At 34.6% G+C, this 27,371-nt stretch overlaps 1 protein-coding gene across 7 annotated transcripts in view; it reads left to right on the forward strand.

The window, feature by feature from the left end:
* The first annotated feature begins 2,274 nt into the window (after positions 1-2,274).
* Positions 2,275-27,371, forward strand: part of LOC110027790 (polycomb group protein EMBRYONIC FLOWER 2-like) — a 77,700-nt gene continuing 52,603 nt past the window's right edge. For 3 of the 7 annotated variants that reach the window (XM_020729348.1, XM_020729349.1, XM_020729351.1), the window contains exons 1-6: positions 15,414-15,484; positions 15,654-15,822; positions 15,950-16,005; positions 23,447-23,561; positions 23,665-23,818; positions 23,951-24,019. In XM_020729348.1, the coding sequence (XP_020585007.1) occupies positions 15,450-15,484; positions 15,654-15,822; positions 15,950-16,005; positions 23,447-23,561; positions 23,665-23,818; positions 23,951-24,019 (598 nt within the window). In that variant the 5' untranslated portion in view covers positions 15,414-15,449. Of the gene's footprint in view, positions 2,477-15,279; positions 15,485-15,653; positions 15,823-15,949; positions 16,006-23,446; positions 23,562-23,664; positions 23,819-23,950; positions 24,020-27,371 lie in introns of those variants that run through there. The other 4 variants (XM_020729352.1, XM_020729354.1, XM_020729355.1 and 1 more) reach the window with 4 other exon arrangements.

The following is a 27,371-nucleotide window of genomic DNA, read 5'->3' on the forward strand; positions in this document are numbered from 1 at the left end:
ATGATCATATCAGAATTTGTGTTGACTTCAGATATCTAAACAAAAGCTCATCTAAAAGATGAATTCTTGTTACCTATTCAAAAATTAATGGTGGATATTGGATTGTCACACATAATATTTTCATTCATGGATAAATTGACAGGTTACAATTGGATTAAAATGTCTCCATAAGATGAAATAAATACAACCTTCAGAATGTTCACCAAAGTTTACTGCTATATAGTGATACCCTTCAGACTTAAGACTAACAGTGCGACCTTCCAGCAGGCTATGACAAGAATCTTAGATGAACTCATCCACAACAAGATCGAGTGTTATGTGGACTACCTAGTCGTTAAGAGCAGATAAAGAGACAACCATTTATAAGATTTGGGAATATTCTTCCAATAATTATGGTAATTTAATCTTAAAATGAATCCCTTAAAGTTTGTCCTTAGTTTGATCTCAGAGAAATTTTTAGAATTTATTGTTTGACATTGTTGGATTAAAATTGATCCTCAAAAGATTAATGTTATCTTAGATATGCAGCCTCTGAGGAGTTTAAATCAATTGCGACCCATCAATCAATCATATGACTAATTATACTGTCGTAGATCCTATCTAGTCTTCAGATTAGATTGGAAAAATGTTTGTCAGTTTTAATTGTAGACCATTGGAAACATCTAAACTTTCTTAATTCAAGTAATGAAACCAATTGTAAATTGATATTTCTATCTCTCGAGATAATATATTACATTTTAATCTTATGTTTGATTATTTAAATTCTTAAATCTTCAAATTTGTAGGGTTTTATAAACATTCCCTGTCCTGTCGAAAAATAAAAGCAACAAGTTGATTTATAAAAAACTTTAGTTTTATAGTAGCCCTAGTTCCTCAATAAGATAAAAATTTTAATGGTCCCTTTGCACATTTAAAACATTCAAGCATGATAAAGTTCTAAGGATCTCTACCCTTGTACTTTAATTGCCAAAATTTTCTTAAATATTTAAAGTAATATATCATGCTTTCTGAATAGGTTTAGGAAGTGTTTTTAGTGAAGAAAAACATAATACAACTCTTTTTAGTAAGAAAATTAATATGAAATAATAAAGATATTTCACTCAATCCTAAAAATACTGAAGACAATGCCTAATATTCAAGGAATTCATCCCAAACATAAGCTAGCATACCGTAAAATTTATAAACACCCAATTAAAATTAAATCATTGACATGCTAGAATCTCCAATATTTAATCTTCAATATTTATATACATAAGCTTAGAGTAAAAATAATAAAACAATGATGCCTTATCTAGGATAATGCTCACAATCTCTTCATTAAAACTACAAATCTATAGTTTTGATATAATTAAAGAAGATTATCCCTTTTGGCCTCAATTCTATATTATAAAATGAATTAAAGTATGAACTAATCAACTTTCCAAACATTTACTTTCTTTAAGAAGGCTACCTTTAACACAAGAAAAAGACAAAAAAAAAAAAAATCCTTGAAAAACTTTATTTAGCAATTGATTAATTACACTCAAAAGACGTGGATTGTGGTTTTAAAGTGATAATTTTTATTCTTCATCAAGGACGAGAGACTTTCAAAAGAGCGTCAAAGCATCTTCAAAAGAAATACACACAAACTCTCTTACAAACGACGAGATGTTGTGCAGCGATCAATTGATTGTAAGATTGATTGAAGTTTACTTTAAATGTCTTCTCCTTTACACATAAATGCCATCCTCAACGAGTTTTATTGTAAACTTCCTTTCTCTTTCACAATTCACCATCCTGGCTGATGTCTTCCCTTAGTGACTTCCATCGCCTAAAATATTATTGCTTCAATACACCACCAATTTCCTTGTTGCCCTCGCTAAGTTGTGAAATGAACCAATTAGGTTCAAATGAGTTCTACGAGAATGAATTGTTGCACAAACCAAGTTTTGAATGTTCTAACTTGATTTGAAATATAGTTCATACTATTAGAATTAATTTGAATTTGGGTTCAAATCAAACCCAAACTACTTTGAATTTAAACTAATTTCATGTGACCTCATATGTCTTTTACTTAAACAATCAGTTAGTAAATATGAGAGATTTTTCTTCATTAGCATAATTATATAATAAAACAAATAGCTGGGATAATTGCACAATAATGCATATTGTCAAGCATAGACGGTCAAAGTTTCTGCAAATTTTAAAACTGAAAATAATTATATTTTTAGATATCTTTTTCTATGTAATTAATTCCAACATATTTTACACATGAAAATAAGTAAATGTCTTGCACAAATCCACTTCATCTTTATCCGCGAATAAAGAAATAGGCTTTTGTCAAGCCAATTCTCCAGTCATTTGACGGCGAACTTTGATCAAAGCCAAGCTCCCGTGTCTTTCGTCGCCTGGTTGCAAATATTGCGCAGCCCGTCATAGCCAGAGGAGAAATTTGTGTGATTCTGTCACACAAAGAGGGAGGAGAGCTAGGGCACAGGTATGGTTTAATTCTTCTAATCAAAATCTTCCGATTATTTCAAACATATGTTCTGTGCGGCTCACGCTATCAAGTTGGTGTTAATTCCTAATTTTAATTTCCTTTTTGATGACGGTGGTCGGGTGATTGGAGACCTCGTTTGCTCATGATTTATTTCGCAGCTCCCCATTGACGCTGTCTATGAATTCTATGATTGTCTTTGTTGACGGGCTGTGGGAATGACCCAATAACCTAGTTTTGGCAGGCTTTCGAAAATTTTGTCCGAATGCTTGATGTCTGATGTCGGACGAGGCAGTGGTAACATTTGTAGGGGAGCTGGGAAGCTACATAGTTTGCGAGGGCCATGCGTGAGACTGACTACACTAGCTGATTGTTCTTGAAACTGATTCTGATACTATTTCAACGCGTAGTGGCTGTGCTGTAGTTCTATCGCTCCTGTGTTAGGTTGGCTTCTCTAGTTTGAATTCTTAAAGCCACTCATTTATTCATTTCTACCATCTGCTCAGGAGGTTTACATGCCATATCGCAGACCCATATTTCTTCAATTCTCGGGCTTTTTTTGGAATGATGACGAAGGCTATGAATTATCATGCTATAGTCATTTTGAAGAATTGAGGCATTTATTATCATATTTAGGCTTGTATCCACCTGGCAAAATAATGTTTAGAATCTCCTCATATCGGGCCTTATGTTGGAACCCGTGCATGCAATTGTGTTGCGATAAAATATTGCTACTGGTGTTAAATGTCACGAATTATAATGCCTGATGTTAATTCACATGTCTGCATTGAACAAGGTTTAGACTTTTAGTTTTAGTTCTAAGAGCTCACTAGTTTTGGTCTCCGTGCTATCATTTACTAGTGATCAACCATTACATCATTTGTAATTTACTCTCCAATGCTAAGTGAAAGAAAAACCACTCAAAACATCATTCTTAACCTCATAAGTATGTTTGATAGCTTGAGGGATTATTATGTTTTGTCAGTTTTTGAGTGGGGAATCAATCAACTTGTAATATTTGATATTATTCTTAGGTGCTAATCATTTCTAAAAAAAAGAAAAAAGGATAGTCATCCATATAGGTTTTATGGATTCGCATATCATTGGGAGCCAGGCCTAAGAAAGAAAACTAGTGTGAATGTGTAAAATTTTGAAAAGACCATATGTAACATGTATTGGTTTTTTCTCTTCTTCATCTACATGATGTAAAATTAAAGTGGGGTTGGTGTTAGGTGTAGTATAATGAAGAGACAAACATCCTAGAATTGTTTCTTTGAAGCTGATTAAAAAACAAAACAATTGGATAAATAAAATAATATTTTCTTAGGTTTAATTGTTTGATAATTATTAATCTATTTTTGGTATATTAAATATCACTATTAGCTTAAGTAACCATCATTCCTCAAAGTTTACCCAATATACTTTATGTATTTGAAACTAGATCATATTAAATTTAAAAAATGTTTTTTTGTGGTCTTCTCTTGTGATATACTTTAACTAGATCTAAAATTGCATTGTGTGATTTGTATTCTTATTTAAAATTTTTGTTTTGAATTTTTTTCCTTAGATTACTTTGATTTTATGTTGAAAAATTAATATCCTTTTGTATAAGAGAGATCTTTGGAATTTTTGCTCGAGTTGGCAAGGGAATTGTCTTTGGAGTTAGAAGGTTGGTTACTATGCTAAGGGAATTATGTACAGTAGTCTGAGGTTTGTCATGGTTGAAAGCTGGTTCCAACAACCTAAGGGAAATGGGGGAGGAGAGGGAGGTGGGCAAAAAATGTAGAAGCAACCTATAACATTTTTCAAAGGTTGGAATGGGGAATGTTGGCCCTCAGCCTTGATGAATTGATGGGTAGGAATAAGGGTGATAGCATTGGGTCACATGATAATCAATTATAGAGGAAGGAATTGAGAGTATGTATGGAAGAAGAGGGTATACTAATAAATATATTTGTTAGAATTGACCCTCAATTAGTATATCTGCAAATTTATAATTGTTGTTGCTCTTTATGCAAAGAGAAGCTTTGGGAGTTATACCTTTTGGTACAATGCTTTCTTTTGAACCATTTTTTATTGTTTGAATCCTTGTAGCTTGTTATATCTTTTCATGTAGTTATGTTAATTACATTTTCTTATATTGTTTAGGTATATAATCATGTATTATGAATTGTTATATTATTTGGATGCTTATCCTTTAAATTTTTTGCTTAATTGTTTCAAGTAGCTTATTTATAGCATGAACATATTTTCTTTTATGGAATTGGATATCATATTCTCTATAGAAGAATGCATTATTGATTATTGTGTATTTCGATGCATGTGTGGATGATTTTTTTTTGGGTGATGTTTGACTTTATTTATTGTTATTATGGATGCTTAAGACCAACATTGATGATGTTGGCTCCCTATACCTGTGTGGTGGGAATATGTTTTATATTAGTGGGTGGAAGCAACACTCTTAACGAGGGGACTACATATATGAGTGATACTTTGCGTTGCTAATGCGCTCATTAGTTACTTGGGGTTTCTAATATGCTGATGATTGATTTATTACTTGATTGTTTTCATCGAATTTTACCCTTTGTTATATGATGTTTTGTTGATTATGGCCATTATCCATTATCAATTAGTGACTTATATTAAATTATTTATGAACAACAAGAAATTATTATCGTGAATATTGTAAGCATTTCTTAGACATTTGTGGTTATGGTGGAAGATTTCTATTGAGTTTTGGTTTGCTTATCCCTTTTCTATTTACATGTTGTAGGTGCTAAGTAACACTGGGCTGAGATTAGGTGTCAAGATCATTGATTTAGCCTACATTACCATTTTTCTTTTAACAGTAGTAGTTTTTCAGGAGTTTATATATTTTCCAAGTTTAGTTCATTGTAAGTATTAAAATCTATTTAATGATATTTTTTTTAATTTTGCGTTTGTTTCATATAGCTTGTGTATTCTAATTTTTATATAGCTTTTAATTTTTATAGATTATGTTTTTTCTAATGCAATTTTTTTTCTTGATTGTGGTGTATTAACTTTTATATTATGAGAGCAAAGCTCTAGGATTCTTAAGATGCTTTTTGTAAGAATATTATCAATGGTGTACATAACATTAATATTAGATTTTAATTTAGGGTTGCGTCATGGTAGTTTAGAGTAGAGGATGCATTGTCGATATGGAAGTTGGATTAAGTGGTAGAGGATATCTATTACAAGAGAAACATTCATGTCTATAGAGTAGGGATGTCAATTCGTTTTTGCGGGTCGAGTTTAGGCCCGACCAAAAACTAACACAACCCGAATAGGGTTCATCACGAAGCTGACCCGGATATTATACAGGATGCAAATCTCAATTCGAACCTAACTCAAGCCAGACATGGGAAACATAAAACCGACCCATTTAACCCATTTAATATGAGGGAAACAACTATTTAGGTCAAAGTTCAGTCAATTTCGAGTCAATATCGAGTCAATTTTGGATAGACGGGTCGAATTCAAGTAAATTTCAGTTTGGTGGGTCAGTTCGGGTTGGAGAGTCAACTTGATCCCGACTCTAAATTAAACGGTTAAAAATCTTTACTCGAACCCGACCTGAAATTTATTTGGGTCAACATAAACTCAGATTTTTCGAGTTGGGTCTAAGTCAAGTTGGTGTGTCAGGTCAATTTTCGACATCTCTACGAAAGAGCACTTTGTGGTTAGCATTGGGGTTACTTGGAGCACTGCAAGGAAAATTATTAAAATCAATTTTTGCAACTATTTTTATTACAATAACATCATCAAGTGCAACAGATGTATTGTGGAAGGATGGGTGGAATGGTCTTGTAGCTGGGGTTTAACTTAATTTTGTGCAATTAATGATGATGAGGCCATTAATTTTTCTAGGATTCACTAAAGTTTGAGAATTAAATCAATCGTGTTGAGAAGGCTTATGGGGCTTTAGGAGTGGATGGGTAACAATGGTATTCGAGATTTATGCTCAGGACTATTTATGTTGTTTTGTAGAAAAACCAAATGTTTAGGAATCTATATATATTTTTTCTGATTATTTGTCTCCATTGAGAGAGTTGATTTCTTATTATGGTTGCTCATGTCATTAGACCCGTTTTTAGGCTTTATCACAAAGTGGCTTGTGGAATTTAAGGAATTGAAAACGCAAGAATAACTTGTTGGCTTAATGTTTCTTTCTCAGAAGCACTTGCATGATTTGTGAAGGAGGATGATTCTTCAAGATCTCATGTGGACTATGAATAGTTAAATTATTTTCTTGTGAAGAAGCATCCTTTTCCTCTTGATGATAGTTTTGATTAGATGCAAATATCTTAGGTGTATTCCCATATTGATTTGAGATTTGATTATTATCAATTAAAATTAAATGAAACATATATTTCTGACAGAACCTTTACATATGATATTGGCGTCAAGAGTTTTTGACATTGTGCTTTGGCTTACATAAAGCCTGAACAAATTTCCTGAATTGAGTTGTTGATCATATATTATTATATTTCAAGAACTTGATAGAATATAGGCAACCTTTTATAGTTATTCTTGAGATTCTATAAGTTGAAAAAATTTATGCCAAGTTCTAAGTGGTATTTGTGCGTTAAGGAAGTAATATTTTTAAGATATGACATGTCTAGAGATAGCATTTTAATATATTTAGAAAAATGAAGCTATTCTTGAATGGAAGAGGCCAACCAGTCTATCTTGGGGGATTCTTAGGATTGGTTGGTACCATTGGAGATTTGCTGAATGATTTCAAGATTGCCTTAGTATTTATTAAATTGATTCAAAATATGGCCAAATTCAGCTCGAAAATGTCATTTAGGCTTTGAAGAACTGATTGATTGAGGAGTAAGTTGGTACTTATATTTCTTTTGGTGATAATTGAATTCAATTATATTTTGATGCTTAAATTTAAGGTTGAGTTGTATATTGATACAAAATAGCTTGTTAATAGGTATTCTCTAAGATACTTAAATGAACATGAAATAAAGTATCCTACTCATGTTTTAAAACTAGCAATTATTATATTTTGATTTGTAAATTATTTGTGTGGTCAAACTTTTTAGATCTTAATTGATCAGAAATGTTTGTAATGTTTATTAACACAAGAATTTTTATATGAGATATTGGAGATGTGTGTTTTTCTTAAGGACTATGATTGCACCATTAACTATTATATTGTGAAAGCTAATGTATAAACTGATGCACTTTGCAAAAAAGAAGATAGCCTTGTGCCTTAATTATTGGTTAAGAAGTGGAGTGTTTATTAGTAGCCTTTTCAGTTTTGGATTCAAAGTTGGCAAACACTTCACATGATTTTCCTGGTAGTTTAATAATGCTGCCTAAATTAGGTTTAAAGATTAATGAAAGGCAGCTACAACATAATTGCATCCTAGCTATTCATAAAGAGATGGTTCAATGGCAAAAGATTTGAGTTTAATGTTGCTGAAGTTGGTGTAATCAGGTTTGGAGTAACTTGTTTTCATCTCAAGATTCGCAGTCGAGCCACGAGTCATTGACCGAGACACATAAATTTAAGCTCCCCATTCATTTCTATTGCACTAAGATGCATATAATCTATGCCAAGATTAGTGGTAATAAGCAATGTAAATGCATTCAAATCTTGTGTTCAAATAACTTATTTAATTACAAATGCTGAAAAAAAAATTAGTTGTTGGTTGAAAAAACTTCTTGATCTGTAGGTTTTTTGAGTTGAAATAGGAATATACTACAACCAGGACCTTGTTAGGGTTATACTTTTATTTGGGTGAAATATGAATTGTTTTATCAAATCTTCACTTTTTTTTCCAGTTATGTGAGATACATCTAAAGAATGGGTTAGCAGAACATTTTCTTCAAAAGATGATAACTGTTGTATGGTTTTCTAGTTTGTGTGATTTCAGATAGAGGTACAAAGTTTACTTCCAGATTTTGGAAGAGTTTGAAAAAGTTTTTTGACTCAACTTTAAGGGCGCGTTTGAGGCAACTTGTGCGTTTCAGGATAAGCAACTGAAACGCGGCCTGCCGTTCGACCGCCGGGTTCGACCTGCGGCCTGCGTTTAATGTAAAAATGGAACTGCGTTTTCGGATAAGCATGTAAGACGCGCGATCCAAATTGTACTGAGGCGTTTTCAAAAATACCCCCACACTTATAAGCTGCCCCAATCGGGCCCTAGGTTAGTCATATTGGTCATCAATAAAGTAATGGATAGTGAGAGAAGAGTATTAAAAAATAAGTTTTTCTTGGAGCATGCGCATAGGATTTTGAAGGTAGCTGAAAGCCAACCAAGCTTTATTGCAGTTTACGTATAATGACAATTATCATTTAGCTAATTAGATGGCTCCTTATGAAACATTGTAAGGTAGGAGGTGTAGACCTCTTTTTTATTTGATGTAGTTATTGTCACGACCCAACCTGTGACTTAACCAAAGATCGAAACGGACGGTGGAAATCAATTCACTGGTATTCTTAATTCTGTCACTATCAATTTAATATTCAAATAATACATGATAGAGCTATTAAGAAAGCAAATAAAATTAACAAGTAGAAATTTGTACCTTTTTGGTTGTTCTCGTCTTCTATGCACATGTGTTTCTCTTCTATTCTTGTTCAAATGTTTAAAACTTAAATATAATATTGAAGTAACATAATGAGTTTTCTTAAGATAACCCAACAGTATGCATACAGAAGATTATTATATATTCATTTCGAATAAGGATTTTGATACATGCATTAGTATAAATTAGATTTCTTATAAAATTATGAAAGAATAACATATTATAAAATTTCTTACAGACTAACATACATATTAGAAGTGTGATACTTTTACTTTATATTGTTTACATACATTTCTGTCTCTGTGAGGAGCACCGTCAACAACTTAACACATCCTTGACTGATATTGCCCCGCCAGCTATTGGAAAGAACTTTACTTGCCCTTAATCGATATTATCCCGTCGGTGCAGTGGTTAGCAATGTAAATATCACAATTGTCCGGGGAGGTAAACTTTGGTGTACTCGCCTCTGACCGATATTATTTCGTCGACACAGCGGTTGGTGTTCTAACCATCACAGTTGTCTAGGGTGTACATACAAGCATTCATATATAAGATAATCCATTCTTGATACATACATTATTCTTAAACATTTCTATGCAATATACTAACATGCATATTTCTTTTTTGGGCAACTATTCATTATTACATATCTTTTATGTTATTCATATATCTATCTTATGCATATCTCTTACTTATTTCATACATATTTTTTATGCATTTACATCTTTTATAACTTTTCAGTTATACATAACTTTTTTATTTAATAATATGAAGAATTTATTGCAATATAAATCTAACTGAACTAAAACATACATACTATTGCAATAAAAATCTAACTGAACTAAAATATACATATAAATAAACATACATTTTGAAATAAAAATTATTACTAAAATTTAGAATTGTAATTACTCATCTAAACATACATTTTGAAATAAAGATTATTACTAAAATTTAGAATTGTAATTACTCATCTTTTTTGCCACACTAAAGCTTTAATCTTCGATGGCTTGCTAAATGTTGTGGTGACTTTTATATTGAGCTCAATAACTTATAAAACATCATATTAAATTTTAAGATTTAAGTGATTTCCATAAATGCAGTTATTCTTTTTTAAATAACGTAGCATTCTTTACCTGAAATTTATGGAGCTGACTTACGACGATCTTCTACACGCTTGCCTTGAATTTTTCTCCGCAGGTAAAAAACTTGGAATATGTAAATATCTTAGTATTTTATACATTTTCGACTCATAAAGTAATTAAACTCAAAAAGTAACATTCTTACTTTTCAAATTGTAGGTGTTTATCTTTGTATTCATGTTGAATTTTTGATGTTCTTACAATAAAATATGTTTTTGTTTTAATTTTTGTGGGAAAGTTTTTCAGGAATCGTATCAATTGGTATCAATGCTCTTGATTCCTACGATATCAACAACTGCTTTGCTTGATACAGGAGTCGGTAGCCTTCAACACTGAACCTTGCGATGCAGTGGCGATTAGAGTTTGCTGAGAAAGCATCTACGAGATTGCGACCTACAGAGGCCCGAAACTTCATCTACGAGATTGCGACCTACAAAGTCGCGATCGGAGCTAGCTGGGTAGGCTTCTTTCGCCTCGTCCCGCCACGCCTTTACACAAAGTCGCGATCGGAGCTAGCTGGGTAGGCTTCTACAAGATTGCGACATACCAAACGCCTTCATGTTTTAATCCCACAATAAAATCGGGGGGATCATGGCGAACTAGTTGGGAAATGATGCTCTTTAATCGCGATTTGCAAGGCATCAACATTGTGATCGCTGCTTGCCGATAGCCACGATACAGTCGTGCACTTGTTGGAAAGAGGTGAATCTCACGATATAGTCACAGTTGTTTAGCTGGAAAGTCTCGTGATACAATCACAATTGAATCGAGAAGCCTACGAAGGGTTCACACACCTCCGTGATCGAAACTTAAGATACATGCGCAGTTGTAATGGTTGCACCTATCCAAAGTCAGACTCGCTAATCCTCCGTACCTCCATCAAAATGACTTCGGAGTAATGGCAACCAATAAAGTAGATGTCTTGGAGAAAAATTTAGAGAAAGAGGCGAGTCAAATCGAATCGAAAATAGATGAATCTGTCTTGGCCATGGGGGCAGTTTGACAGGAGATTCATGACCCTAGAAGAAATAATCAAGAAAATCATAGAGTTCTAGACAAAACCATTTCCACTCGCCGCATAATTGAATGATGGCGTCGGGAACAAATGACAACAGTTGCAACTAAAAAGATTTGAATAGCATCAGGGCAGCACCACTATTTTAGGTGGATTAGGAGCTGCGATATCGAGTGAAGAAACTAGGAATAGACTCGAATGATAGCAGTTGTAAGAAATAGTATGACATTCAGACGACTTGAACAAATGGAAGGAAGCAGGATCAAAGTTGACAGAGATTGAAGAGATGCATAATTCGAAGTATAGAGATTCTGGTGATCGATAAGCTACGTGATACGGAGTTGGTAGAAATTATGGTGATTTGTAGGCTACAGAATGAGCAGAGCTGTCTGGTGATTTATAAGCTACGGGATGAGCAGAGCTATCTGGTGATTTATAGTATGGGATGAGCTGTTTGGTGCTGTGATATACTCTAAGATTAACTAGAAGTCAGGACACCATCCTATTCGGATGCACTGAATGATGTGCACAAGGTGATATTTCATATTCCGAAGGGCCACTAAAAATTTATGATTAAACGAAAATGATTGCCATATGATGACAGATCTTGGGGGCCATACGACTGGATCAAACAACAATTTTTTAACCTTGAGGACAAGGTGTCTTTTTGGGAGGGGAGTAATGTTAGATCGTCACCTATGGACAAATTTGTCTTTTATTTGTTTATGGCAATTTATTCTTGTCATTTATTATTATTTAGTATAAATAGGGTTAATATGTTTAGGGTTAGAGATGCATGTGATTGGGTCTTTGTATCTTAGTATTAGGGTTTGGGAGAGATTACTTAATTCCAGAACTGTAGGTTTTGATAGAGATTAAAATACCTCTTGAATTGTAGGATTCGGGAGAGATTACATATCTCTTGAATTGTAGGTGCTTATTTTTATGCATTCGTGTTGAGTTGTTTGTTGTTCGTGTAATAAAATATTTTGTGCCTGGTGAAAAATTGTCTCCGGTTCCTATAAAAAAACTAGCATTAAGTGTTTTTTGGCATGCACAATGATTGAGATGGGCAAATAAACTTAATGTGGAAGCACTAGGAAGGAAATGGGTAAATTGAAGGTTTGTTAGCAGAAGTAGTGTAAAGTATGTAATTTACACACCCATACTAGAATTTACGAGAATGAATATTTTTGAAGTTGATTTAAATAATTAGGAAATGCAAATATGATGCTATTACTGTTGCTGACTTAAATTAGACAGCAATGAAGGAGGAAGCCGAGTTGGCTAATGCACTTCTGGAAAAACTGCTGGAGCTGCCATCATAATGTGTCTTAGAAAATTTAAATGCTTTTGAGTGACAGTGGTAACTGAAATATATTCTTAGAGATGATTAAAAACCATGAGGAAGTGTTTTCTGAAGGAGAGGAATATCATACGTTTTAATATCAACAAGCCAATAGCATCTAAGATTATGAGTTGCTCACACCAAACTCTTCCGAATCATTTGCAGAGTCACATATATTCTCCATCCTGTGATTCTACAAAGGCGTCAAGTTGAGTCTCTTCCTGTGCAGAGTCTGAAGTGAGCACAACTATGTAAATATCCTGCATATGGTAATTTTTTTTAAACTGGGCATCACTATGATCTAGTTCATTATTGTAATAATTCTCAGAAGATTCAAGCTCAGTGGATTTGATTTAATTTTTTTGAGGGAAGTGACTTTTGGTAGGATTGATCTAATTGGAGTATGGTAGTTATTATCGACATTGGATGAAGTGGAATTTGTGCTTGGATGCTAGTAATTTGGTGAGGAAGGGATCAATTAGCGTTGTCAGAATCTGTGCTAGAATATTCATGTTTTTTATCAACAACAATGATACGCCTTTATCCCACTAAGTGGGGCCGGCCATATGAAAATGTTTTTTATCCATTGCATCCTGTAGAGTGTCATATTTCATTTAATTTTAATAAATTAGGATCAGTTTCTATACAACATTCTCAAGTTTTTTTAGGTCTATCTCTATGTTTCTAAAGTCAAATCTAAACCATCTACTATCTTAAAGGTTTCATTAGATGATTGACATTTAATGTGACCAAACCATCTAAGGCGACACTCTCTAATCTTGTCAGTCACTAGAGCTACTCCAACCCTTTCTCATATATATTCATTTCACATTTTGTCTCTAAGTGTAAAAGCTACTCATCCATGTGAGCATTCTCATCTCCGCAACACTAACTTAATTTTATGCTTTTCTTTTATAGGCCAACATCTTTCTCCATAAATCGTTGGAAGGTTCACCACCATCTTATAAAATTTTCCGTTTAAGTTTAAGCGATACTTTTTTATCTCACAATATTCATGTTTTTGACGAGGGAATGAAACGTTCTTGTTTGCATTGAATGTTACTCTAATTTTGGAAATCGATTTTTTTTTAATGAATAATCCAATTTGGTTATATTATATTTTGAAATATACATAATATTCATCTGCATGATTCACCAGCAAGACACGGGTTTTATACAATGGAGATTGAAGATTGTATTTGTGTGTGAATGCAATTTTCAATTTGGATGTTTAGGTGTTAACTCGGCCATGGTTTTGTTAAATTTCTCATTTCTCAAACTTACCGAGCATATCTTTTATTCTAGTATGCCACGCTTTAAAGGCTACCTTCAGCAAGCAAACAAGGATTAAAGGTCAGTATTTTTTGCAATCAACAGGGGCATTTTGTGGTTATTTCACAGTATAAGCAGCAAAGCTGTAGAAAGACAGCAACAGAGAGCAATAAAGCATCGTTAAAACTTAGTAAAGCAATTTGGATACAACAGCGACTAAGTCAACAGAGAAATATGACTTAAGGCCAGGAAAGACAGCCTGTATTATGGATTGTGGGAAGTCTTTTTGGTTTTGTGAAATGCTTGAATATTAGTTTTCTGTGAGGTTAAATTGGCAGCAAATATGTGGCAATTGTGACAGCTTAAAACCAAGAGTACAACTTTAGTGGGTGGAGGAGAAGATACTGGGAAAAAAAGAAACAAAACTAGTAGGAATCCACATTCACAACTTTTTGGCAATCTGCATATGTGGCTTTCTTAGAAAAAAAATCACGGTAGTCTTAGAAATAAGGGCACAAGTAATGGAGGCTAAAGATCTCAAGTTAGAGGAACTTTTATCTTATTGTAATTATTAATCGTAACTTAACCTAATTCAAGCATGAGAAGCCTTTTGTGTAGAGGTGGGTTTACATTTTTATAATTCTTATATTATAACATTTAGATTGTTGACTCTATAGTGGATTAAAAAAATCATATTCTTTATACCAAAAGAGGCATAAACAGAAGAAAACTTACAGTCAATCTCCTATTTTTAACAGGCCAAACATGTTACAAACACGTTGTTCGGTTCTAGTCTTGAGAACCTATGATAATCCCACATAAAAGTTGCTATAAATTGTGTTTGATTTATTGTTTGGTCCTAGGTTTGGTATTGATATACATATTTTAACTAATACTATAATACTGGAATTGGAAAACATTGTAGATATTAAAGATCTTAGATTTACTGTGATGTGAAACCATATATAATTTGTACTGTTAGGCCTTTCCAGTTGGATTTTTTCTTTGAACCTGTTTTTGCTCGAGCAGTTTCGCCAATTTATCATTCTTGGTTTGCATTTGCCTGGTACTGCTATTTTTCATGAGATGGAAGTACAGAAAATTTCCCCACTTAGTGAGATAAAGGCTTGTTGTTGTTGTTGTATGGAAGTACAGAAAATTTCAAAGTTATTTATTGGTTAAATCTATGTTGATGTTTTCATTGGCATTAATTTTTTCCTACAGAATATATTTTATGTTAATACCTTAATTTTAGCAATCAACAAAGGATCCTTCTCTGCATTTTTTTCTTTTGTTCTCTCCAACTCGATCCACAGGTAAAGTGTTTGCTTCCAATTCATTAACACATCTATTTTGATTGATTATCTGTATCCTTTAAATGTGGTTTGTTTTTTCATCTATATTTGAATTTTAAGCCTTCTTAGATGTGCCCCTCGTTTTTTTTTCTTAAATGCAGAGGCTAAGGTACAGTACCTCATTCTGGGAAAAAATCCTAGAAAATGACAGGATTATTTGCTTAACTGAAGTTTTAGTGGACTAGAATTATTGGTTTTCCGAGCAGTTTAACCCTCAAGCACATGGTCAAGTCTACAAAAATGTGAGCTTTTTGTATACAGCAAAGCCAGAATGCCAGGCTTGCCTTTTGTTGATCATGATGCTGCGTATGTGTTTAACCTGAAATTCAGTATTTGGTTGTTTAACTGTCCTTGAGAGCCTATCTATTGGACGTGTACTCATATTAACACCATTATAAAATCACTTAAGTCAATGAGATGATTATTATTTTTTTTATTCATGTAAAATGATTTGTTAATTTTCTTGATAATGCAGGGCTATTGGTTGCAGTTGTAGCCGTTCTAGGACTGCAGAGCAGATGTGCCGTCAGCAATCAAGGGTTTGTTTAACTGCTGCGGAGGAACTTGCAGCTGAAGAAAGTCTTTCCATCTACTGCAAACCTGTTGAATTCTATAACATCCTTCAACGCAGGGCCATTAGAAAGGTAAATTCCTTACTAGCTTGCTTTTGAAACCAATTTTTTGTCATTCCCATCTCTCTTTGGTTCTTCTACTCTTTGCGTCTGTTTCTTTGAATGTATAGGTTGTTCATAATGATTTCTTGTTCTACAGCCATCATTTTTGCAGAGATGTTTACAGTACAAGATACAAGCTAAACACAAAAGAAGGTAATAGTTTTCTGCAAATTAGAAATCTTATGGATATTGAATACTTCCTTACTACATTAGGTGATAAAGTAATAGTTAATTGGAGTGTATGTGTGGTAGTTGATACATTCATGTTGGATATTCTCTTAAATTCATGTTGGTTGTTCTCTTAACTGTATTTCCATGGTGCCTTTTAGGTATATGTGGAGCAGCGGTTATGCATGCTTACTTTGTTCATCTAGTTTAGAACCGGCTTTTCAACGGGAACAAGTGGAACCGGCTTTTACTAGTTTAGAATAAACTTTAGTTATTACAACTTACGCTTTGGATAGCTGTATGCTTTTTTTTTTTATATCATATTCTTTCAGCTAACAATTTCATTAGATCCTTATAACTCAATTATGTGGATTTGAGTAGTATGCATGGACTTGTGATTATCTTGAACCTACTGATCAAATCTTCATAATTTTTTTAAATAATTTAATCGCCCTTTTGTTAGCCATGTATATTGTTCGGTGCAATTTTTCTATAACTTATTTTACTATAGTTGTTTACCCCAAAAATGAATGTGTTGTGATTAAAAAAAAAAGGGGTTAATTTTTAATCATATGAAATTAGGCATAATTAAAATTTGTCTAATTAGAGGATCCAATTAATGTGGCTAAGTTACATAATTGCAAAATTCATTTTTAACTTTGCCGGATATGGCCTTAAATAACCTAGAGTTAATAAGGATTTTAAGCCTAAATTTATTTTAATCCTTAAATTTAGGCTTGGTAAACTTTTCTAATTAAACCTAAGGCTTCTTAATCTGATAAATTAGTTTATAAAATTTTTTTTTAATTTTGAACTTTTTGGATAATTGATAGCACCTTTAACCATCCAAAATAGTCTAAAAGAAGAGAAAAAGTTTTACGGGTCATATTCTATCAAATCGAACTAGATAACCTCTTGCTCTCTTCTTCCCATTCTTATTTTCAGTTATCCACTTTCTTAACTGAGTTGGAAATCTTTGGTAGGACTTGGTAATTTGCTTATAACACCTCTCCAGTCCAATGAGTTTGGATCTCAAAAGAGTTGCAATATACGCAGTGCAATGCATCAGTGCACTTTACACCTACAAGAGTTGGGAGCTCCGTGCCTTCTAGTTGCGATTATCAAATGGGGCAACACCCTTCAATGAACGCTCATCATTGCTTTCGGTGGCTGTGACCTCTTAACACGACACAAAATTCACCTCCATGTCAGCCATTGCGGCACATCTTGTGCCTTAGGCAATTCTAAGCTTCTTTGATACTGGAACTAGTAAGTGAAATAGCATAAACACTAAGTAAATTTTTATTAATGTTAAAATATGGTTACAACATGACTCGAACAAAAATAACAACACAAACGCAAAAACGATACAAGCAACCATTCATAAATGTATTCCAATGGGTGGTGGAGGTCGGCGAGGTGGGTCAGGAAGGCTAACGGGGGTGGTGACAGCGACAGAATGCTGGTGGTTGCGAGGGTAAGGTGCGGAACTGTAGAGATAGCAAGTGGGAAGGATTTTAGGTGGTCGACAACGGTAGTGGGGTGCATGGAAGGAGCTTGAAGGGAGTTAGTAAGTCGGGCTAGCAGTAATTACCTGTAGGAAGGGGGAATAGTTGAGTGTCAGGGTGGCAGAGGAAGAGTTCGGCAGCTAAGGAGAGGAAAGGAGACGGTTTTGAAAGGAAATATACAATCGCCAGCTTGGAGAGGATACAACCGAAACACCAACAACTCCTCGGATACAACCCACGAGGAGAAAGAGACTCCACATAAGAGATCTAAAACTTAACACACTCAAAATTGACTCCTTACATACCTAGGACAACAATTTATATGCTCAAAGGAAACTTCTACACAAAAGGGATAGGTGGGAAGCTAAGAAGAATCCAGAAATCACTTCTCAGAAAACATCCGGTGCAAATAGCCTAGCTGGATCGCGATTCCCCTCCTTATCGCGGGTTTTCCCGCCTTCGGGAAGCTGCTAGTTCCTGCTCTACTTTGCGTGGTTTTGCGGGGTTCGGCCCGACTTTTTCAAAGAGCCTCCTCTGGGGCGCGGTTCTGCGCCCTATTTCAGGCGCTAATCCAAGCGCCCACGCCCACGTCAATCTTTTAAGGTTGGTGGAGCTTCGACTTTATTGGTCGAAGCTTCCACTTCGTTGTTAGCCACCCTGGATCCCACGGGCGACTGAACTGTCGCCCGAGGTTGTTGAGGGTCTTCCCAAGCTTGGGAGTAGATGTACATGCCTATACCGATGAACCTTTCAAAATTACCCCATGATCGGTTCAAACGAGCATGCAGTGCACGGCGGTGCTGTTGCTGGTACGATGTTGTCCCGACATAATCTTGTTGTATTTGTCCGGTATCGGGGCGTATGTTTCGGCCCTCTTGTGTAGTGTCATCACTAAAACTGGCTCTACTGATGTTGTTCTGCTAAAAAGGGCTCCTGTGATATTGGGATCTACCGAGGGAAATAGGATGATGTGTTTCCTCATACTTGGTGTTGGAATATGTGTTCTTGAATCTATCGTGCTTAGTCCTTTGTTTAAACTGCCACGGTCGTCCCAACAAAAGGTGGTAGACATCCATGAGATTCGTTTCTCACCACACTTGGTCTTGTAGCTGGTCTCTGGGTGAAAATTCTACCAAGCATCTTTGGTTGATACAGACCCGATTCTCTTTCTTCACCCACGTCAGTGAGTACAACTGGGAATGTCCCCAACTCGCGATTTCTAATTTCTCTACCATCCGTGTCGATGTCATGTTTTTGCTGCATCCACCATCAATGACGAGACCGCATACCTTCTGTTCGCTATACAGCAGGTGTAAAAGATTTTATGGCGAAGTCGCTGTGAATCCCTAGTGTCCTTAGCCTGTAGGATCCGTCAAATTACAAGGGTCCCAACTTCATCTGGGAGAAGTTGCACCTCACCTTGTTCATTGGCTTTTTCTTCATCGCTCATTTCTTCTACATGCCTTGATTTGTGAGTGTGACTACCCTGCTCGTGGAGTAATTGGAGGCAATGTGGTCATAGCCGTGGCATCAGTAGCACTTCCTGGCCGACACTGTGTTGGAGGAGTTGCCTTTCTCTTATTTCTTCCCGCTTTCTTCCTTAGTGTCATTCCTCTGTTCGGGCTTACCCGTGTCCTCTGATAGATCGATGTCGGTTGTAGTAATTGTGGGTGATGACCTGCTTGAAAATTGTTGCAGACTCTGCTTTTATTACTTTTCAACTTCAAGGCTTATCTCTGGACATCTCTTAGCGTCCAGTATGGCTGCAGCTGTACCACAATTGCTGATGGTAGGTTTCAGGCCCCCGAGATATCTGACTATTGTATGTTTCTCTGGCTCAGTCAGCTCGCATTTCATTTGCAAGGGGTCGAATTGGGCAGTGAACTGTTCAACTGAAAGGTCCCTCTGCCAAAACCATCTTTTTCAGGTGAGCCGAATTCAACATCATAATTTGAGTCTAATTTAAGGCCTCTTTAATGAGAAAACTCATGGATGTCACATTGTCCCCTTTCATGTGGGTTAATCACCTTGAAATAGGAGATCCACCAAAGTTAGCAATAGATTCAAATTCAAATATTTGACATAGACTACAACTTCATAGCAAATAGTTTGCCATAAACTAAACTTTAAACCAAACTTAGTATACTTAAGGCATCACCCTTATGGGATAAACTTAGATTTTATGCACAAAATTGAATCGATCATACTAATATGCCTTTGAGCTATCGTTAATTTCATTGAATAATGATTAACCATGTTTGTGCCCATGACTCACTCAACTAATTGGTACTACAGGCGTGCATAATTTTGTTGATCTTGTATTTTTCTTGTCACATTTCCTTCTTTCTCTTCCATTAGCTTTCGGTTTCGACCTAGGAGTCATGAAATATGGGGAAATCAAAGTTAATATTCAGTACTTAATACTTATATAGATTAGTATAAGTGATTTTTATGCAAGTATATAGGCAATTATTTAAAAACTAGTATGTGTCGAAACTCTCTAAATTTTTAACTACCTTTTCATTGTTGCGGAAAGCAGAAAAGAAGCACCGCTAAAGTACGTTGGTTACTATGAATAGTGATTTAAATAAGTGAATAGTAAAACTAAACTAATTATAGGTAATTCATTACATTATGAAATAAATTTTCTAAAACCAAATATTCTAATGTATGTATGCATATTTATACATAAAAATAATCCAATAAAATGTAAAATTTTATAAACATACTTATATTTACAGGAAGTGTACATAATTGAGATATAAACTTTGATATTAAATTTTAAACATTTATGGGTATTACATTATCAATTATTTGTAATTGCTTTAAATTTTAAGCGATTCTGTAATGTGCCTCTAGACCATTCAATTAAGTTGTATAACAAGCTTTTTATGAAAAATGAGTTGACCTTAATCTCCAAAAACACATTTTTGACAAAGATTGTCTCCCCTTGGTTTGTAATGGATACCTAAGAGGTTGGAAAAAGACAACTCATGATTGTTAATTAGTTTCCTGGATGTTATGACTCAAAACATTGACATTGATGGATTGACTCACTTAAACATTTGGCATAACAAAATCTTCGGATTTTGATTGGATTCATTCCATTCAATCAATCCTAAATACTAAATTGAATTTAAGAATCCTCATAATTTTGATTACTCTTTCTTGTTTAGGAGGGGTATGTTGGATCTTTATTTATCCATCCGTGAGTTATGCCATACCTATCTTAACATAGAGGAAGAGAGAAGGAAGAGAGATGGCCCAAGAAGAAATCTTGGGGTAGAAAAAGGGAAAAGCCGCTATCAAGCTTAATAAAATGTTAAGAGTTAGGTTTCAATGCCCAAGACGTCATAGGAATATGTGAAAACCCAGTTCTTCACTGTGACCCCCTATTTATAGCTTAGAGTTGATTTAATTGCCACGGGAATGGCTATAGAGTGGGATACATACAAATAAGTATAAAGCAAAATGTACAATAGGTGTATAGCCTAAATAAGAACCCAGACTTGTACTACTAGTATACCATTTTTCTTAAGGAAGCTACATGTGTTGGTGGTGGAAGTCACCGAATAGCTCTCTGGGTTTTGGTGATTTGTTGGGCTGAGTTGGTTCAACGAGTTTAAAGTTATTTTTCAGTGAGTTCCTTATAAGCTTGTTGGATTAGCCTTGCTCGAGTTTGGTTGGGCGGATGAGTTATTTGTGACTTGTCTGGCATGTCTCTTGGATTGGTGAAACCCATTTTGAGCTTGGCTGGCTGCTTTTTTATGAACATGAATTGGCTAGTCTTCAAGATTCCAACTGAGTGAGTTTCGTGCTTAGTTTATTTTGGGTTTACAAGGTAATTAAGTATGGCTGCTTGTTCTATACCTGAGCTCTAAAAAATTATGATATAACATCCAGAAAATCTAGTCAATCAAACAGAGTTTAGCTCAAGAAAGAAATTTTGAGTTGTATTGCATTATGAGGTTTGCGATCAACATGTAAAATTGTCCTAATTGCGACGAGAAGTACTCAAGTTGGTTTATTTTCAAAGAGTCTTATTGAAACTACCGGCACGCTTCTTTATAAAAGTGAAAATTTTGGAACGAGCTTCGTATTTTGATTCCACGGCTTCTAGACTAGTAACTTTCTACGTAATTTGTTTCTTGTTTTTATTGATGCTAATGATTATCATCATGGACATTTGATCAAATCAGGTCAACTAGTTTGTTGACCTTATTAGACTTAGCACTTTTTCAATGAATAAACTCTATGCTTTGTCCATTCGACCTAGGTCCTAAGGCTAAAATGGTAAATGTAATCTCTAGTCTTCTCAAATAATGAACCATTTTCTGTATACTAATATATTGTTGAATGCAGTGATTTATAGAAAATTGAGGTTGTAGGTTCTTTTCTTATACATGTTTCCTTGTATTGTTGCCATTTTCTTTCATGCTCTTGATGTAGTATGAGAAATCTCGTTTCAATTATCCGCCTCGGGTCTTTGTCCATGGAAAGTTTTCATTATTATTTTATGTGCCTTGTCTTTACCATCACTCTTATTTTTTATTTTATAATTTGTTAGGACTAAAATGTTCGTCTTTTATTGTCAATATATTAACCATTCTATCATTGTTATTATGGTTAGATTGTTCAATGGAGCTTTTGGCCACTATTTTGAGCAGTTGGCCATAGGTTACCGCCAACAACTTGTTTGGGTGATATTGCTTTGGGCTTCCAAAGTGGTGTTTAGAGGTTCGGGCATTAGTATAAATGATTGGTGATGTAACGTTTATTTGACTTTGATTATGGCGATCAATTACTTCTTGATTCTCTTAGCTATGAAGCTCTTTCTTTCTCTCTTTATTCGGGCATCCCTTCCCTTGATGCATTTATTTCTCTCTTCTTTTTAATCTTCCTTTTCTCTTTACCTTCTTGATAAATCTCTTCTTCAATTTTTTTCCTTTAACCAATCAAGGTATTACAAGTCCAGTACGAACTTCACATTCATTTTCCATGTTGTCAACTCTTCTATTTGTTTGTTTTCTATAGATGGGTGAGTGGCCTTGTATGGCAGTGTGGTGACAGTCAATTTTCTTGAATGCATAGGGTATTGTCTATTATTTTGTTCCCTTTCGACAAGTACTGCCCAATTTATTTTCAGTGCTTAGACTATTGTAGGTTCATCCTTTATTTTTAAATAATTTTTTTTTTATCAATCTCTTGAACAAATCTAATTTTCTTTGATGCTATGAAGCTGTTGCTCATTTTCTGTCCAAGGTTTATACATTAGCTTAGTGAGTTGGGTACACCTATCAATATCTGTACATTAAATGCTTGAAATGGGTCATGTTGGCTTCGGTGTTCCTAATAAACTAAACAAAGCGCAGGTATTAAGAAAATGAGACAAATTTTATGTTTATGAACATGATTTCATGAAAACTGTGGCATGTTTGTAAATCTTATGTACTCAGAATGTTCATATCATCACACACACACACACTCACAACTCACACATACACGTGTGTTTGTACGTGTGTTTGTGTGTATGAATATGAGCTTGCATAATACACATACACGTATATGCCTACACATACACACACGCAAACAAGCACGCACATACACACACGCAAACAAGCACGCACATGTGCTTGCGTGCATGCTTATGTTGATATGAACTTTATATATGATATATATGCACAAGTTTGTACATATGCTTGTATAACTTTTTTTAAGTATACATACATACCCTTCTTTGGTACTCTGCTTTACTAATATTTACAATAACATGGATCAAGAGGCCCCATTTTTGTTGAGTTTATATTCATGCTTTTTCTATCCATTATAGATACAAGGCACTCTGGATTTGCTGTAAATTTTGAACATTTTGTATTCGCTTCTCTTCTTAACGGATGACTTTTTTTATTTATTTATAGAATCAAAGTAATTATATCACTACCTGGAAATATGAATTCTGAACAACAGCAGCGGAACCTTTTTCCTCTGTATGTGATATTAGTTAGACCTATTGCTAATATTACCATTGGAGAGGTATGATTTGATGATATGCAGTGCATTATGCTAAGCCTTAGTCTCTCTTTCTAACATCTGATTTTCTAAATTTAATCATGTGTTTTTTGGTGGTGTGAGGCAGCATGCGGCAGTTTATGGCGTTTGTCGGTCTCACATATTGTCTTCTTTCTATGAATATGGAAAGAAAGAGACTGAAGCTACTTTTGTCATTCCTGAGATTAAGAAGCTGTCCACTGCCCGTGGTGCTAGTCTGAACATGGTTATTGTCAGCATTGGTATAAACTAAATGGAGCTTATAGATATTAAACTTATATGAATTAACTATGCTGTCCTTCATTTCTCATTAAAATATCTTCCTGTGACTACTGTGTTCTAACTGCTATTTAACTTGCAACGAAATTTTCTAGGGGAAGCTCAAGGTTCTTCTGATGAGAACCATCTGCCAGAAGGTGGTGAGTGCCTTGCTAGTTTTCCAGGTAATGTAATCTGTAATAATGATTGAGTAATACATTCAGTTAGAACTATAACATATTCCTTGCAGAACTTTATGAAATTATAGTTCAGCGCTTCAGACATGATCTTAAGATGACTGTCTACTTAAAAAAGACATATCATGAAGAATGTGTAGTATAGCTTTATATTCACGTGATGATTTGTTTGTATTATTATTGCTTTATGCATTTCTATAATTACAAATAATTAATAAATGTACCATTGTGCGAACTTATTATCTACTTAGGAACAATGATGTTTTAGTTTGGCAATTTACTATTTATTATTTTTGTTTTGTTTATTTATTTATTTATTTTTTTGGGCAAACAAGCATGGTACTATTTTATAAAGAAACAATTACATAAAAGGTGCTCTGACATATGGCAAAGAAGGTACTTTGGAACAATGATGTTTTAACTTGTCAATATTACTATTTTTATTATTCTTGTTTTTTTTTTCTGGCAAAAGAGCATGTTACTATTGTACAAGGAAATAACTACATACAAGGTGCTCTGACATATGGCAAAGAAGAACAGCCACCTTGAGCAAAAAGTAAAGAAAAGGAGGAGGGGAACAATACAGGAGAAGTGACTCAGAAGAAGCACCAAATTTAGCTAAACAATGAGCCGGTTGGTTGCCCTCCCTAAATACATGAAACCATCTAACAGACTTGGTAGCCAGAAGAAATTTAATTCTCTTCACCATGTAGTTAACACACCAAGGGGGGTTGGAAAGGCCAGAGCAGATTTTGAAGAGCAGCACAGCATCCAACTCAAAGTGAAGGATCTGAAAAGGCTAGGAGCAAGCAACAATGACAACAGCAAGGAGGGCAGCAGTCTCAGCTTCTTGATGGGAAGAAATAATAGCAGGCGATGAAAGGAATAAAAAACAGAACTCAGTGTGCTTCGTGGGCACAACACCAATACCTGCTCTAGTCATAACATTTTGATGAATAAAACTGCCATCAATGTTCACCTAGGAGTGTATTGGGCAGCAGCATTGGGGCGCCTTCTGAGAGAGTTTAGGACATCAGCATCTTTGTCTTCAACTTTGAAAACTTTGCCACCTTGATAAGGAAAGCCACAATGTGTAAGTAAGTAGTGCCACTAAGGACCTCCTGGTTCCCATGTTTGCAATTATTTCTAGCCATCCTAACAAACTATGGAGTAATTAGAGGAATCAGCTGGCCAAGAAGAGAGGAATCAACACACTAATTGTGAAGGACTTCTATCAAGGAAGAAGAACCAGAGGGAAGAAAATCATCAGAAAACAATAACTCCAATTTTCTCCATACATCTTTAGTATACCTGCAAAGAAAAAATAAGCGGTTAAGAGATTCCTCCTCTTTTCACAAGTGGCAAATAGAAGGTAGCCTTAGTCAGTTGGGATGCTTGAGTGAAAGGGTGCCATAAGAAAAATGACTGAGAAGGCTTCAAAATGCTGTTCCATATTTTCATTCTCCAAATGGTAGGATCCAAGAATAACAAGGAGGTCCAATTATGCGAGGAATGTCTTTTTTGGCCACATTGAATGGGATTTTAGAGATAGTAGTGGCTGTTATTGGATTCACCAGTTGAGAAAGCTTAGACAAGTCCCATGAACCATCTTCCCAACAATCAACAACTTCAAAATTAATATCTTGAGGGCCAAAGTCGACAAAAATCAAAGAATCACATTCAACCTGTATGTTGTAACACCCCAAACAACCCCCTTGGTAGGGTCAATCGTGGTGCGAAAGATGCTGGCAATTTGGTAGACCAACTTTCATCAACCCTCGTCCTGACTTTTATATCAAGACACAGTGGGTGATGAATTAGTCTAACTATGTCACTGCAATATACCTGATACATTGTATTTTATAATTCATTCATATACATACTCGAAAGCATGAAACTCATATCATCCAAAACATGAAAATTGTAAAGAGCTGCTAAATTCAATATAATAAATGTTTGTATCCAAAACAAATGTACATGCTATCAGAACTATCGTGAAAAAGCTATACAAAGACAAATTTGACTATTTGACCCAGTGCTCGTTGCCTCTACCTTGAAGGCCATAACGAAGGATGAGCAACAATGAAATCAGAGAAATAATTAGGGTAACATGAGATTTTATACATGGAAAAGAAACAATATACATTCTTGTAGAAAACTATACATGTCTACAAATACAAGTAAGAACATGCTAGCATGACACAGAACATGAAAAATGAGCATGTAGTATAAAAATCAAAGCTGCAGTGTAACATATAAGTCGTAAGTATGAAATCAGAAGTAAAATAAAAAAAAATGTTCATAAGCATGTTTATATTGTATAATCATAGCAATGTCATTTCATTGTATTGTCACTTGTTTAATGTATAAGGTTCAACTATTTCCATGTCACCTATAAAACAGAAACATAAATTAAGTGTTGCTGAGATTAGAATGCTTAGGTAGATGAGTGACTTTATACTTAGAGGCAAAATGTTGAACAAATATATCCGTGGAAGGGTTGGAGTAGCTCCGATGACAGACGAGATTAGAGAGAGAGTCACCCAAGATGGTTTAATCATATTAAACTTCAACCATCTAAGGACCCAAATAGGAAAATAGATGTTTTAGATTAAACTTGTGTTAATAGTGGAAGAGGTAGAATTAGAAAGACTTGAGATTGCTGTATAAAATGAACTGAAATTATTAGAATTAAATGAAAATATGACACTCAGTAAGACACAATGGAGAAAAGTGATTCATGTAGCCGACCCTGCTCTATGGGATAAAAGCTTTTGTTGTTGTTTTTTTTACTTACAAGATCATTTTTTAAGTTCTTCGTTGATTCAAATTTCATCCTCGTCTAATTCATTTGTGCATCTGGTATTATTTTGATTGGGTGATTGAGTGTTATCAAAGCGCAATACGCAAAGCGATGCACAAGACTTTATTTTTGCTTCGAAGCCAAAGTGTAGAACAAAGCAATGCTTTTATTAATCAAAGCATCGATATGTTATATAAAATTATTAATGTATAAATACATTCATTAACAAATATGAAATAATGAATATGACTTAATAGTTAATTTAAAATAAAAAATGCGGTATAATATTTAACTTGAAGGCAAATATAAGGGCAAACCTACAAATTAAAATTTCAGACAATTTCTAAAAACTTGTTGTAACAATAATAAACTTAAAAATTACAACAAAACCTACAAACTAATATCTGCACTTTGAAGCGCGCTTTAGGCCCCATTTGAGGCAGCTGCGGAGCATCGATCCGGGGTGCCGTTGCAGATATGTGTCGTTTGGTGCGGTTGGGGGGGGGGGGGGGGGGGGGGGGGAAACGCAAAAAACGG

This window comes from Phalaenopsis equestris, unplaced genomic scaffold (genome assembly GCF_001263595.1).
Source record: "Phalaenopsis equestris unplaced genomic scaffold, ASM126359v1 Scaffold000447, whole genome shotgun sequence".
NCBI classification, from domain to species: domain Eukaryota; kingdom Viridiplantae; phylum Streptophyta; class Magnoliopsida; order Asparagales; family Orchidaceae; genus Phalaenopsis; species Phalaenopsis equestris.